The sequence below is a fragment of the Sinohyriopsis cumingii genome, chromosome 7, assembly GCF_028554795.1.
Source record: "Sinohyriopsis cumingii isolate HCF-2022 chromosome 7, ASM2855479v2, whole genome shotgun sequence".
Lineage (NCBI taxonomy): Eukaryota > Metazoa > Mollusca > Bivalvia > Unionida > Unionidae > Sinohyriopsis > Sinohyriopsis cumingii.
This window is the reverse complement of record NC_142967.1, coordinates 48,748,096-48,763,652: the sequence shown is the minus strand read 5'-3', so window position 1 is coordinate 48,763,652 and position 15,557 is coordinate 48,748,096. Positions and strand designations below refer to the sequence as shown.

General features: G+C 33.6%; 1 protein-coding gene across 3 annotated transcripts in view; it reads right to left on the bottom strand.

Annotated features, from left to right (window-relative positions):
* LOC149795175 (attractin-like protein 1) overlaps window positions 1-15,557 on the bottom strand; it is a 167,556-nt gene that overhangs the window by 137,570 nt on the left and 14,429 nt on the right. For 2 of the 3 annotated variants that reach the window (XM_089964893.1, XM_089964894.1), the window contains exons 2-3: window positions 2,577-2,777; window positions 1,595-1,723 (exon numbers count right to left, since the gene is read on the bottom strand). The exons of the other annotated variant lie outside the window; for it this stretch is intronic. In XM_089964893.1, the coding sequence (XP_089821019.1) occupies window positions 1,595-1,723; window positions 2,577-2,777 (330 nt within the window). The remainder of the gene's footprint in view (window positions 1-1,594; window positions 1,724-2,576; window positions 2,778-15,557) is intronic. 3 annotated transcript variants of the gene reach the window in all.

Below are 15,557 nucleotides of genomic sequence, written 5' to 3'. Positions count from 1 at the left end.
TTATCATTTTTTTCACACCTCACTAATAATTAATGTGTGGAAATTCATCACTGATCTATAGGAATAGACCCAACAGCAACACAGTTCCAAGAATGTTTCTGTATGCATATTATTGTGCCATGGGCGGATCACAATTTGATATACCAGTAGTGTGGGTATATCAAATTGCTTTATACCAACACTTTAAAGGCCAAGAACAAACTTAAAGACCTAATAATGTTTCCTACCTTAAATATTCTCAGCATGTTTTTTTATGTTTTCTAATTTCATGGAGTTTGTGTCTGTAATCATATCGTTATATGTTTTTTTTAATCTTACAGGTTTTGTCTAATGTAGTAAAGTGCTTGGAGCTTCTAAAAAATAGGCGCTATACAAAGTCCTCATTATTATTATTATTATGTTATTTTTATTATATATATATATATATAGAGAGAGAGAGAGAGAGAGAGAGAGATTTTCTTCATTTTGTTGCTGTATACATATGTAGTTACCCATTCGTTTCCCCCTTAGTAATTACATACTGTGAGAGGGGCTACAAATTGCTCATGTGTCATGATTAACATAAATACAAAACACATGGCAAAGATGGATTCATTAGTGACAATCGCAGTTATCTTCTTGTCCGGTGGCTTAATTACCTACCAGACATAGTAAATACCTAACATGAGAGGGAGATAACTAGGTTACCGAAATGGTCTATAGCCATAAACTATCCACTATGCGTGGCACCTGCTCAACATATATAGCACAACCAGGGATATCAGTTTTTGATACATTTATTGTCAAGACTGTGAGCGAACAGTTACTTGTTTCTAATTTTGTATGAAATGGTTCCCCTGAATGGATGGAATGAAAAAAAATAAAATAAAGTAAGACAGATTATTACAAGTATATTTGTTCCAGTGTGTAATGCACCCCCTCCTCCCCATTTTATTATCAATATCATTACTGCCTGTGGCATAATCTTTTAGAACTTGTTATTGTTTTTCTAAATACATGGTATTTCTCTCTTAAGCTGTTGTATATTCATTGGTTAATATAATCTGGAAATGGCTCTAGATTTTATGTTTGCAGAAAATTGTGCTATATTATTGTTTTTATATTAAATGATTGGTAGGTTAGAAACATATAAGAAGTATCCAGGCAGTTCATCAAGAAACTATAGGACTAGTTGAACACGGAATTATCATGGTATAGACATTTAATATGGCAAAGGAGCCTAACTGTTTGAAGTATGCACCACAAAATTTTCATAATGATATACACTTATTGGCCTAATGTCAAAAATGTATGCATAGTTTCAGGACAATTCATCCAAAATCATGGGACCAGTTGCACAATACCACACAGGAAAGAATTATGTATATCACACACACACACACACAAATCAAAAAGGTTCATAACTCTGAAAGACAAGCAGAGTGCATGAGGCTAGAGTTGCCTCCAATAAATAAACAATAAGCTAATGTGATATTAACAGGTTTCACAAATCCAGTAGTCTTTATATACTTTTATAAACATAAAGCGAATGTGACAAGCATGCTAAACTTTCTTTTTCCAAAAAAAAATTTAATCAGACTTTCTTCACACTTACCTATATGTTATGTTAAATCCAGACATATTGTATGCAGCATCACTGTAGAAATACACATAGGCTTTCCCTGACTTTGCAACAACCTCTGTAATGTTATTCTTGTCATTTAGCTCTGGCAATACAAGGCCACTAAAAATTGCAAAGAATATTAACCTTATTTGACACATCTAATTAGCACAACCCTTTTTTGGTATCAATCATAAATGTAAGTTAAATCATGATTTCACTCCTCAAATTTTCATATAAATTTGCTATTTATTTCCAACAGTGCAGCCACAGATCTGACTGCAACCTGGACAGGTAGGAAAAACACCCTAACCGATCCCCATGTACTATTATATTATGAAAATATTTAAATCTTAGTAATATAAGTTTCAGGATTCATACTGTTAATATTTAAAACAGGATAACATGAAGTAATTATTTGTTATTCTATGCATGGTGTCATCATCATGGTCATAAGGAAAGTGGTTGATGTTATAATATCATTAGACTGTCTTTTACCTTACACTTTACAATGAAACCTTATCTGATTTGATAACATGAATATTAAAAATAATAACAGCATTCCCAAATGATTAAAATAGTATTCTGTCCATATAATTCCTGCCAAAAATGATCCTTGAAAAAATAATGAAAAAACATTTCTACAAAAAAGAAAGATTATGCCTCAGGTGAAGTTCTACATCCATTATTAACTCATCAAATATTTCTACATTTCATCCCACAAACATATGAAGAGGACTTCTACTTTTGACTTTAACCTATTTTTGAGGTTGCCACCTTATACAATACAATACTATGCAATAATACAACTGTGGTGAGGACAATACATTTTGAAATCTCTACATCCAATTGTCTCTATTTTTGTCTCTATTATGACCAGAGAGAAAAGTACTTTCATTCAATTTACTATCTGAACTATGACAAAGTAAATGTTTCAAGTAAAATTTAATGTCATGTAATGGAATAATGAACATACCTGTAAGCCGATAGAATAGGTGCAAAAACAGAGTCCCCATCAAATATATAGAGGTGATCCCATCCACATTCAGTGGCAAACTGATTTGTCCGTAGTCTTATTGGCCTCTTTCTTTCACCACTATCAATAAGCCACATGCATTTGTTATCCTCTGAATAGTTCCCCCATCCATCCGTAAGAAAACCACTCTCTTCTGTCAAACTAGAAAAATTGTAAATGTAGTCTTGTCTGCAATGTTATGCAGTGATGTCAATGTAGCCTTAAAACCCACTATCAAACAAACCAATGACATGATCTCTGACCTTTTAAATATTCTATTTTAGAGCTATTTGACCTTTATTTTATATGTGTACTAAAAACCATCACAATACATACATGGACACAAGATATATTCTCCTGGAAAACCTGCAACAATCTACAGTTACCTAAAAAAGTTAAATAACAATTAGTCATATGACCTTGACTCTATCATATTTCTAAGGATACTATGTATACAGTGATAAATCTGGTTTTGTCTAGTCACTATGAATATATATGGGAATTTAAAGGTTTTTAAAAATTGAAACTTTAACTGAACCATGTTACCTGGACATTATACCTCCACTACAGTAAAGAATTTCTATATCCCATGGAAAACTTATTCTATGTGATGATAGTTTATCCACAGCATTGTTGATAATACTGCCAGACTGAACGAACTGACCAATTACAACCCAACTAAACTATAAACAACCGCTCTATGGTCTTTTACATGTGACCTCCTTGGCATTCCATTTCTAAGATGTTCCTTCCCCGTCGTGCATTTGTGGGCAATGTCGCACAAAAAACTACTAATGCAAACAGCATATATGGCCCTTCAAAAAAACTTTGACCAAAATGTTGATGATGGACAGATGGATGCAGTGATCACTACTATGTCTAGCCTTCAGTAACATTCATCAGAGGTGAGACAACAAAATCACTGTTATAAAAGCCATCACATAAAAAGATACAACACTGGACACTTGTCAGGCATGCCCACCCAAACGTCTTAATAATATATACTGTTAGCAATTTTCATACTGTACATGTATTAGGCTGTGCCAATGCCAATGCTTTTTAATCGCACAAAAGAAGTTGCCTACTTGGCAACTATACGGCACATAAGAAATATAACTCAGAAAATAGTGTGTGTGTGTGATTAGGATTTTTAACATAGCTTTAACAATGTTTCAGTCATATCGCTATGATGTCTGCATTGTGGCAGTTTATAGTGATGTCTAGCACTGGAGCATCATGCCCAGTCACATTATCCTGACACCAAGCCAACCGGTCCTAACACTAACCTCTTAATGCTGAGTGCCTAACGAGGCAGCTGTTAGTACCATTTTTGTAATTCTTTGGTATGACTCGGCTAGGGTTTGAACCCACGACCTCCTGCATCCGAGGCAGAGGCTCTATCCACTAGGCCAACAGTGCGGTGCAGAAAATAGTAAAAGATCACAGTGGATAATTTTAAACTGACTGAATTGAGCACACCCCATGCTGGTTTACTCTAATATTGTGTGTGTCAATTGTCAAAGAAGCAAGAAAAGCAAAAGACAATCAATTTTATTGGGTGAGTGAAAAATCTTACATATTTTGATTGGCTTGGCACCAACTGAAAACATATGGTCAATTATCATGTCTAGAAAATAAAAAGATTAAATCATGAAATCTTCTGGAAACAAAAAAATACTGCTGCATTTATTTCCCAAATAGCATACAGGAAGAAGGAAAAAAATGTAGGCTCAAATGCTCAAAATAAACATGTATGGGTACTTGTAAAGCCTTTTAAAATATGATCGAACCTTCTTTTGCCCCATTTCCATTCCTGAAATGACTTAAGTAAACATGATGCAAATAAACTAAAGTAAAAATGTAACAAAGAATAAACTAATGTATGAGTATGTATAAAGTCAGAAATGCCAACTGTTGTCTAGGATGATGGACGATAGAATAGTTGAGGAGGCTGTCTAAAGGTACATTATGTTTTTACATGTGTGGTACCTGATGCAAACTAAGGGTTACAACAGCTCTCATCTACTCATGGTTCCAAGAACCATCCAAACCTCAGTAGCCATTGGGCAACCTACTTAAAAATGTTATTGCTCATTTTAAAACTTCACCAAGCCCTAACAATTTGAACATCTTTGTCATTCTGAGTACAGAAATCAGTTGCAAAGGAAACTAATATCAAATAACTAACATTAACAGCCTGAGTTAAGACAAATTCTAAAAAAACTTTGTCATTTTTAATAGTATACTTAGTTCAGAAAAAATGAACTAATAACACTCATCATCTACTTCAACCTCAAGCCATTCAAATTCACTGAGAAACGGTCTTTACCTTATTTTCTTCCAATGATAAATTATGTTCATAAAACCTTAGTCATATCTTTTTTATGGGATTTCGAGTGATAGTCATTTTTATTACAGACCAAATTTTCCACAATGGCCCATATGTGTGCATTTTTCTCGATCTATACGATTCACAGAGGCCAAATGAACAGGTCATAAATTAAACCTGGCACTTGTGTTCTGCAAGCCAAGCTTGTCATATCTGAACAATGTAGCAATTTCACAGTTGAAAAATATATGTATCTATAAGAATTTAACAACCTGTCAGTGTATTAATAGCTATGGTGCCAGTTAAAAGTTAAGTTCTAAAAATGTGAATATACAGACTGGATAAAACTTTACAAAGATAAACCCATCCAAATGAAGATAAACACGAAATGCTAAAAGACAAAATGTAACTGGTAAAGTTGTTAAAATTCTGTAAAAGTTATATAAACGAAGGCTAAAGGTACAAAATAAAAATCTGAATTATTAGTCACAAATGTCACCAGTATTATCATAATTTGAAGAATTGCTACTTCATAAAAGTGAGCTAAACATTAACTTGGTTTTGATTGATAACCCATGCTTTAAATAAAGGAATCTAGTATGCAATGAAACATTGTCATTTTTCTCTCTTTTTATCAAAAGTGTACAATGTTAGGCTTACAAGTCCTATGGAACTGCCATGTCATAAATAATAATAATAATAATAATAATAATAATGAGGACTTTGTATAGCGCCTAATCTTTAGAAGCTCTAAGCGCTTTACAACATTAGACAACACCTATAAGATAAAACACATATAATAATATTATTACAAAAACAAACACCATGAAATTAGAAAAAGATTAAAAAATAAAAAACATGCTGAGAATATTTCAGGTAGGAAACATTATTAGGTTTGTTCTTGCAGTCGAAATAAGTGAGTTTTGAGAGCACTCTTGAATGTGATCACTGTGTCTTTGTGTCTAAGTTCAGTGGGCAATTCATTCCACGTTGCTGGGCCCTGGTATGCAAAAGAACGCTGTCCATATGACTTTGTTTTCATAGTTGGAATAATGAGTATAGGATCGTCAGAAGAGGAGCCTAAGTATCTTGCTGGTGTCTACACATGGGTGAGGTCGGATAGGTATGTTGGACTAGAGTCCGACAGTGAAACGTAGCAGAGAGAACAAATTTTGTGTTTGATTCTGGATTGAATGGATAGCCAGTGTAAGGTACAGAGCAGCGGGGAGGTGTGCTCTGATCGTAGTACTCTAAGTATGATCCAAGCAGCTGTGTTTTGAACTTTCTGAAGTTTCTGGAGTAGATACTGAGATGAACCAGACAGAATTGAGTTACAATAGTCCAGTCTTGAAAGTACTAATGAACAAACAAGTGTTTTAGTGGCATCAACTGAAAGATATTTGCGAATTGAGCTGATGCGTCTCAGCTCAAGATATGCAGCCTTGCATATGTTCATGACTTGTTGGTGCAATGTGAGAGTACTGTCCAGAGTAACACCTAGATTTCGTAATGATTGTGTGAATTTAATGTTGGCATTGCTGATATTTATTGTTTGATGTAAAGGATGTGAATAAGAAAGTCTTTTTGTTGTGATCAGAATGGCCTCAGTTTTATCATCATTCATCTGCAGCTTGTTACATGTCATCCATGACTTCACGTCAGAAATGCATCTATCTCTACACCTTGGATGATAGCATCAACTTCAGTTGGGTGGCTAGATTTGTATATTTGGGTGTCATCAGCGTACAATTGGTGAGACACTGGATGATGATCTATGACACTTGAGAGCGGCTGTGTGTACAGAATGAAGAGAACAGGTCCAAGAACAGACCCCTGTGGAGCACCACAACAAAGATCAACTGGGCTGGAGTGTATTCCATTTGCGCATACAATTTGTCCTGTTGACCAAGTAGGACTTGAACCGCAGTAAGGCTGTATCATGAATGCCACATACATGCTGGAGACGGTGAAGTAATATATCATGGTCTATTGTGTCAAATGCTGCAGACAAATCAAGGAGGGGGAGGACTGTAATCTTTCCGCTATCCAAGGCAGAGAGAATGTCATTAACTACTTTTAGAAGACTAGTTTCAGTACTGTGGCAAGGGTGATATGCAGATTGTACATTGCTAAAAAGACTTTGAATTTAGATGAGATAAAGCTGGGATAAAACAACCTTTTCTAAGATTTTTGATATGAATGGGAGATTTAGAAACTGGGCGGTAGTTCTTTAAATCGTTATGGTCTGGTGTTTACTCAATAAATACTTGAATACATTTTATGAAGTACCTGTACTCTTCACCAGGAAAGTCACAAGTTCTCATTCTATTCCACATCATAATAGCAAACGGGGAAAACCAGTACAATGCAGAAATAACCAAAACAACAATTTTATATGTAAGAGTCATTTACAATCAGCAATAAATGAGAAATTTAACACAACAAATGTATTCAATCAGATCTTTAAAGGTCCAGTTCAAGTTATATAGAACAATCAAACTTTATTGAAATGTATAGATTAGGTCTGCAGATCACTTCACAAGACAGGACTGAGTCATCTGAAGAAGATAACAAGACAGCTTTTACATGGAGGTACACACTGTACATCTACATGTATTTTAGGGTGACCTCATTTGGGAGAGGAGAAAACTCCTTCCTCATCCTGACAGCAACAATCAAGTTTATTTAGACCTGTAATCTGCAGTACATAATGCAACTGATAGTAAAAATGCTCAAAACAAAGAACGAAATGACCGTTTATTAAAAACAACTTAACATTTACATATTTATAAGTGTATTCCCTAGGGGTGTTAGACTGAGAGTCAAAAATCCCTTTGGTGCCAGAAAAAAAGTTTAAAAAAAAAAAATTGGTATCAAAACTGGGGGTCAAACAAAAAAGGTAGGGTCTCTGAAGCACAAATGAGGGTAAAGGGAAACACTGATTTATTATTTAAGTTAAATGATGTACTTTTATCATTCAAAATACACAGGAAAAGACAGCCTGTCACAGCACAAAATATTCCTCCATAAAGAAATAACAGACTGGTTCATTGCATTTAGGTCTATACAAATCCCAAAGGGGTATGCTGAAACTATATTTAAGGTTGATCATAACAATTTCATACAATTGAAATGAGTAACTGAATATTCAAAAATGTTCTGACGGAAAATGATACTGAAATAGAAACAAACAATGCAAAATGTAAACTATGCAACACTGAATTAGTTTACATTGGAATACCTTCAAACCTGCAAAATCACCTGAAATTCAACCTCCAAGTGACAAGATAATCATAATATCAAAATTCTAAATAGTTACACTGCTCACAACATCATCATTTATTCATTTATACTGTCATATAGACATTCTTGAAAGACAACCTATACAGAAAGGTGATGACGTACAGAGTATAGAATATTATCATGAATTTAAGACTCTTCCTATCAATCAACATCAGATCTGCATGCCATTACCACCCCCACCCCCATCCATGTCCCCAATTTTCTTTCCCTGAAAAGTTAAGTCAAATATATTTCCACATTCAAGCTTCATATTATGCATATCGAAAATAAATAACTGCTTAAAATATAACAATCACTTTTTTATTTTCTTAGAAGTCAGTAAGGCATCTATGTCGACTGCATACAGCTAAGATGTATATGGGCCAGCTGACTTTGAATCATTTAGCTTTTCTGTGGTCAAGTTTACCTTCGGTAACAATAAAGTCTGCAAGTGTTTATGTTGCGTATTCATACAAGCCACTGTGATCAGCATATACTGATATTGGGATCATTTCAATGTTCTTTTATATCTTTCTTGTTAGGAATCCGTCTTTACTACTTAAACTCGATGGTCTGCTCCCAAACCTAGTTGATGTAGGGAACTAATTCCTTGGTACCTGGCCCTGCAAGATGTTACATTATACTCTTTATAGATGTCACAATGCCTATTCAGGTACAGTTTATATTTGCAATTTACACTGCAAGTATGAATATGAGTTTCTTATGGCACTGCAGAAACTTTTAATGTAAAATATGGGCATTTTACAGTCAGTCAAAAAGTCAGCCCCTTGTTAATATTTTCAGTATATATGACAAAGCTTTCAAATTTTATTAAATTAAACTGACCATATTAGGTCTGTGTGACACTGATTGTAAATAAGTCACTTGTCAATTGATCGTAAACAAGCCATTCTTCAAAGGATTTTTAAATGTATAATCCCTGCATTTACCTGAATAAGGTAATCAAGTATTTTCCTTTCTTCAGCACTAGAGAAACATTTATAGAAGACAAACTGTTCAGTAACAGCTACACTCTTGATTTTATTTATCCTAAATCATCAAAATAAATTACATGTACTGTGCTAAAGACCTTAAAATGTCAGTTTCATTTATATGACTGAGCGAAGAGTGTTTTCAATGTGGTTTGGCATGTATTTTAGCCATACGACATTCGATCACTAACACTAACCTCTTAATGCTGAGCATCAAGTGAGGCAGCTGTTAGTACCATTTTTGTAAGTCTTTGGTATGATTCGGCTGGGGATCGAACCCATGACCTCCTGCATCCGAGGCAGATGCTCTAACAACTAGGCCACCAAAGCAGTGTGAACAAGTCAAGGTAATTGCCACATGTGACAAATATTTAATAAACTGTCAGCAGAACAAAGAATCTATTCATTTTAGTTTCTAAAATATCATTAAAAAGCAATTAATTACAGAGCATTCATATGTACTTTTAAAATCACCACTTAAAAATATTGTTGAGGTGATTCATATTTAACAATGATGACACTGGTCCATGTGCTCTCCTGTATATCTTTGGAAGTTTGAAATTTTTCGTAAAGTTTTACCTGTAACCAAATACTTTGAAAACAAAGAGCTCTGAGGTGTATGCCAACATGGTCATGTAGGTACGCTTACTCATCTTAAATTAGATATGAATTGTACTAAAATGTAATACAAAAACAGTTTAACCAAAATTTATTCATTTTTCATGTTTTACACCGTAAAGGTCACTGGCCACCCATATTGTACAAACGTGGGATATTAATATGTTATAAACAAAATGCATTTGTTATGTATGCACACCATAAAAATATTTAATTAGACTTAAAACTCTGCTTTTTTAAATGAAAAAATTATTTGGCAATCTCCATAAACAATCGGTAGTTTCTGCATGCTAAAACCAGATATGACGAACATTTGTCCCTTCTATTCAACCTAGCCATTCAAGTGTTTAAATGTCTATGTGATATAGGGTACAATCATGCTTTTGTACAGCAAATATGGTGCACTGTGTTGCATATGAACGTAACCAAAAGAGAGATGATGTGAAAAATGGTTCTTTCTTTTTCTGAAAGACCATGTTTACCAGAAAAAGAATGGATTTAATATGTGGGATTGAATAAGGGAGGGATAGGAAAGTTGTATCATGTATGCCAGAATATAGTGAATTCAGACCAACTCGAAAGACAATTCATCCGAACTTAACAATAGTTTGTACATGTTCTTTTTCTTCAAAAACACAAGTAGATACTACGTAAGATAGTTTGTTTAAATTAATTTTTTTCCTAAAACCTATCTTAATATTCTTTCAAAGGAAATAATCATACTTCGTAACGTAAATATTTATGAGAGAAAACACAAACTGACATATCTTGCTCATTCTAATTAAAATATTTATATATATTATTTTATGCTAAAAAATATATGCATCTGCACAACGACATTCTCAATTGAAGTCTTCCAGTCAAATTATCAATAATCATTTATAAAACAATAATACTTAACAGATAATATTATACAGAATACGTATATATTTTGCTAAGGGTAGAGTACATGAGATATTATAACAAAACAAATATACTTAATTTTAGGTCTCAGGTTGTAACACTGCTGTATACAATACACACTCGATGAGAGAGAGAGAGAGAATAATGTTGAACATTTTGTCAGTGTTTAGTTGCTGCAATATGAAGCTCTTACCAGTTAATTTTATTGTTTTTATTTCTCAAGTTGTCTTAATGTGTGCACGCATAAATTGAAAGCTTGTCATTACTAGTCAATATCTTCAATCATATTTGCTCCATTATTCCGTACAAATTAGAAAGGAAATAATTTTATGTTGAATTTGTGCCCCCCCCCCCACGGTACAAAAGAAATTCAAAAAAATACACTTATTTGAAAATTAAATGAAAGAAATTAACCTTGTATTGTTATATATTCCTTCTTTTTTCATCATGCGAAAATTATTTTTAAAAATATATATATCTACAAATTTCGTATATGTAGCGGATGCTGGTTTGCGTATGCATGTCAAATAACAAAATCACAAATGAGACGAAATTACCAGATTGCTTGAAGGCACCTGCCATTCACGCATGATAAGTTTACAGGATGCAAACTGAACCAGACTGTATAGTATCCAGGTTAAATATAAAACGGTATCTCGCAAATAAAAATCATTATTTTAAAATACATTCACTGTGAGTGCAAATGATCATCTTTTTGCTAGCATGGGTTACAAAAGTATTATTAAAGTTGTTGTTGTTGTTGGATTTAACGCCATTTTTCAGCACAAAATAGGCTATATATGGCGGCCAGTATTAATGGTGGAGGAAGAACCCAGGAAAACTCCAGAAAGAACCACTGACCCACGAGAAGCTACTGGCAAGCTTTCTCACATACCCACATTGGCTGAATCTTAGACTCGAACCGCCGCAGACAGAGGTGAGATGGCAGTGATCCGTAACGAACAAAGCTTTAGACCACTCAGGGTCCCTATTACTAAAGCAAGTTATTGTTGTGTATACTATTTGCCCAGCAAACATCAATTATGATTACATATGGCAAACAAATAGAAGCCAGGGTGATAAACACAACTGGTAGGGAGCAATAAACTCATTGTTTAACTCTTTACCTTCTGCAAGTACTTACTGCCCTACCTACTAATCTTGATAAACAGCCTGCCTTCTAGCAGCTGTTTGTAGGCTGAATCTCACAGCATCATAATGGCTCCCTGAGTGCAAGCTTCTTGAGTTGGTGCACATGCTGTCTACATTTTCTATATCAATCTTGTCCCATGCAAACTTTGTAATTTAATGAAAAATAAAATTTTAAACACTTACCAATGTTGTGTGCCACTCATTTTCACCAACAAGTACATATAATCCACAGGAATCAATGTGTATATTTACATATTTATAATAATAAAAAATATACCTCAATATATGTGTTTATAATATATTATTATGAATTTTACATGAATACAGATATACTAGTTTCATGTCCAGATGGGTAGTTTAAGACTATTTTAAGTAAGATGTTTTGCCAAAGAATGTTCTATATCATTCATATTATGTACAATGTTAAATGTATTTCACGATATCCACCATCTTTGTTTTGGAGGCAATATACGAATTGGAGGCACCTCTGATTTCCACTACGTGGTGTATGCAATCATTATTGAACACCAATAAACGGTTGATATAACTAGTTTTTACGTAGAATAAGTTATGCTCAACAAGAAAAAAATGCACTTACCTTCTCCTGCAAGGATAACGCATAAGGATGGTGCATGTTCTAATTTTCCAGCACCACCAACTTGTCTGGAGGCCAATGTTTACTGTTTATACATGTGACACAAGGATTTTAGTGTCTGATCAAACGTTTGTGATTAAGATTATAATAATATAATTAGCATTTAATGTTTGTTTTGTATCTCAATAATTTAACAATATTTAATATTTATTGAGTCTTAAATACTTGTTAACAATATGTACTATTTTGGCGGAGTGTTACACTGTAGTGCAACCGAAGGTTATAAATACGGGTGTTGCGCAAACCAGTCAGTTTCCTTCAATTGACATCGGGTTTGTATGCAAATGCAATATATAATCGGCTTCCAAAAGTGAATGTTATCATTCTCTAAGTAGAAATTAAGTAGAAATAATCATATTAGAAAATATACATTCATTTCTACAATATAAAAATTAATAGTAAATGTATGTACTAAGGAAAATCAAAGCCAAAGATAAAGTGTTGAGTACTCTTATGTAGGGATATAGGACCTCCATAATGCTATTTCAGTACATTTGTATGACTTTATATTTTTATCGTAAAAGAAATGGTCACCCATTTCGCCTGTTAATTCTTTTATTTGAATCCGTTTGTATTGGGTATTTAATGTTACCCCTATGAATATTATAAAATTATTATAGTAAATTATATTTGATCAACATTATTATTTAATACTAATTGTTGAGACTGCTGGTTATAAGTATATGTGCGTTCTGTTATACTAATTTATTTATTGACTAGGAAGAGAATATGTGAATTCTACTATATTGAACTGTTTACTGACATGTTAAGACTAAAATAAATCCTCTATTTTTCTCATTCAGATTTTATGTTGTTTATATACTTAGATAAATAATTTCCTCACATATAAGTAGATAGTATAAGAAGCCATTATTTCTACAGGGATTTCGTCTGTTATCAGACGACTTACTATGTACTACCAGTACATTATACTATTACAACCAATTCAAAGTCTCAGTTTAAGGATTGCCAAACCATCAAAACAGGAAGAAATTTTCTAAATATAAGGGAGCTTGCGCTGGGAAATTAAACCTGGCATTATATTAGATTACTTTTCTCACCACTATTTTGCACAACAATGTGTCCAATATTTTATTGCAGATTTGGTAATTTTTTATGATACTGCCTGAAGCACGTAAAAAGAAATATATCTCCCTTACATTTTCTTCTAAAATAAATGTTGACCCTGAAACTGCTGTAAATTTGTCCACATTTACCGGTCTCACGTGTACTGACCAGATTTGACTGTCTTGCATTTCATCCTCGGATTCAGATAAATCAGAAATGTCAGGTGTCGAAACAGGACTTATACTAATGTCCAACCCTTCATCTTGAATCTGATTAAAATCAATATCATCACTTTCAAATCCTTCAAAACTTCCAACAGAATCATTGTCGGAATACATGAATGTTGACATTTTGCTTTACTGTCACCACTGACCTCATTTGACCTCATTTTCAGTAGAATATCCCGCTTATATGCTGTAAAACTACTAACAGAATATGTTCATAATTTTATGTAAGGACTATTTCATTGGCTAAATATTTTAAAAAAGAACGGATGTTTGTAATTTCATCCAATACAAAGCTTTAATATAAAACGTGCATATGCATATCTGGGGTTTCCCAACCCTTGGCCGGAAATGCATGTATGAGCCAGCTGGGACAGAGAGTATTATTAGCAGCTTGTATATGCGTCTCGGAATATTTTTATGGTCGCATATATGCGTCAGCATATAGGTAAAGAGTTAGACTTACCGACAGGATATCAAATACATAGGTTATTTTATTACAAAGCAAACCAACTCGGACAATGACTTTGGTATCTTTTATGTGTGCCAATTTTTTCTTATGAAGTCGGCCGACAAAAGAAGTCAGGTTTGGTTCCTTTGGATTCATTAAGTGTGGCGATTTCTTTTTTTATATAATAAAGTCTACCAACATAGGGAAACCAGCGTTGATTCCATTTTACCTGTATTAACAGGAATTTTCAAAATAAATTGAAATTATGTAACAGTTTTTAAAGCAACACAATCTAGTGCGACGTGCACGCAAACTGATATAAGGATGAAAAGTAAATTAGTTTTCATTAGTTTCATCTAAATATTCCCTATCCATAGTTTACAGTGTTTTATTTTCAACAGCAAGAAGCATGTACTTTGTCTTGTATGGATAAATGTACGCCATTTCCGGTTGGCGTTCTCTATAGGTGGGAAATTGTAACTAAGAGGAAGTAAATGCATTTTATACTTCTATTTCGAGTAATGAAATTATTATTTCTTCTTTATGCTTGATAATTTTTTTTGTTCTTTTTGTGCGAGTATAACTACTTTTAATATGTAATGCAAATCTGATGTAAAAAGAAAAATGCAGAAGTATGGCCGGTGACCTTTAAATGTCATGAAATACATCCGGACAAAAAGCACTGATCGCTATGGACTTGTACAATGGTGTCAAGAAAAGAGGATGCTGGGTCTAACCATCACAAATAACGGAAGTAATAACTTTTTGTCAATGTGTTCAACTTTCAATGTCACATCACAATGTGTGATATTCAGTCTGGTTTGTAGCAGATCACACCTTTAGGTGAATGCCATCCAAAAATGTCCATGCACTTCAACATTGGTTTTGCTGGTTGCATTTCTGTGGAGAATGTATATAATGCTCTTCCAGGGCTCTCAACATAGTTTCAGGATGCAGTCCTGGATTCTTCACTCATGTAACTCAGGAGTCCCCAACTTATTTCTGAGAGTCCCTGGCATGAACTTGGGAGACGCACACTTTTAGGTGAGAAAGAAAAATGAAAAACACAGCACTTGCTCTTTATTTTAATAAGTATCAGGCTTTAGCAATGTATAATATTACACTAAAAAGAAAATATATGTTAGCAAACAGAATAAGTTTAAACATTATGCAAGTAAATTTATTTTGATGATTCAGGATAAACAAATACCACAACTACAGGAAAAACACCAACAGTTAGTTTGAATCCCAAGAACAATCATTTATAA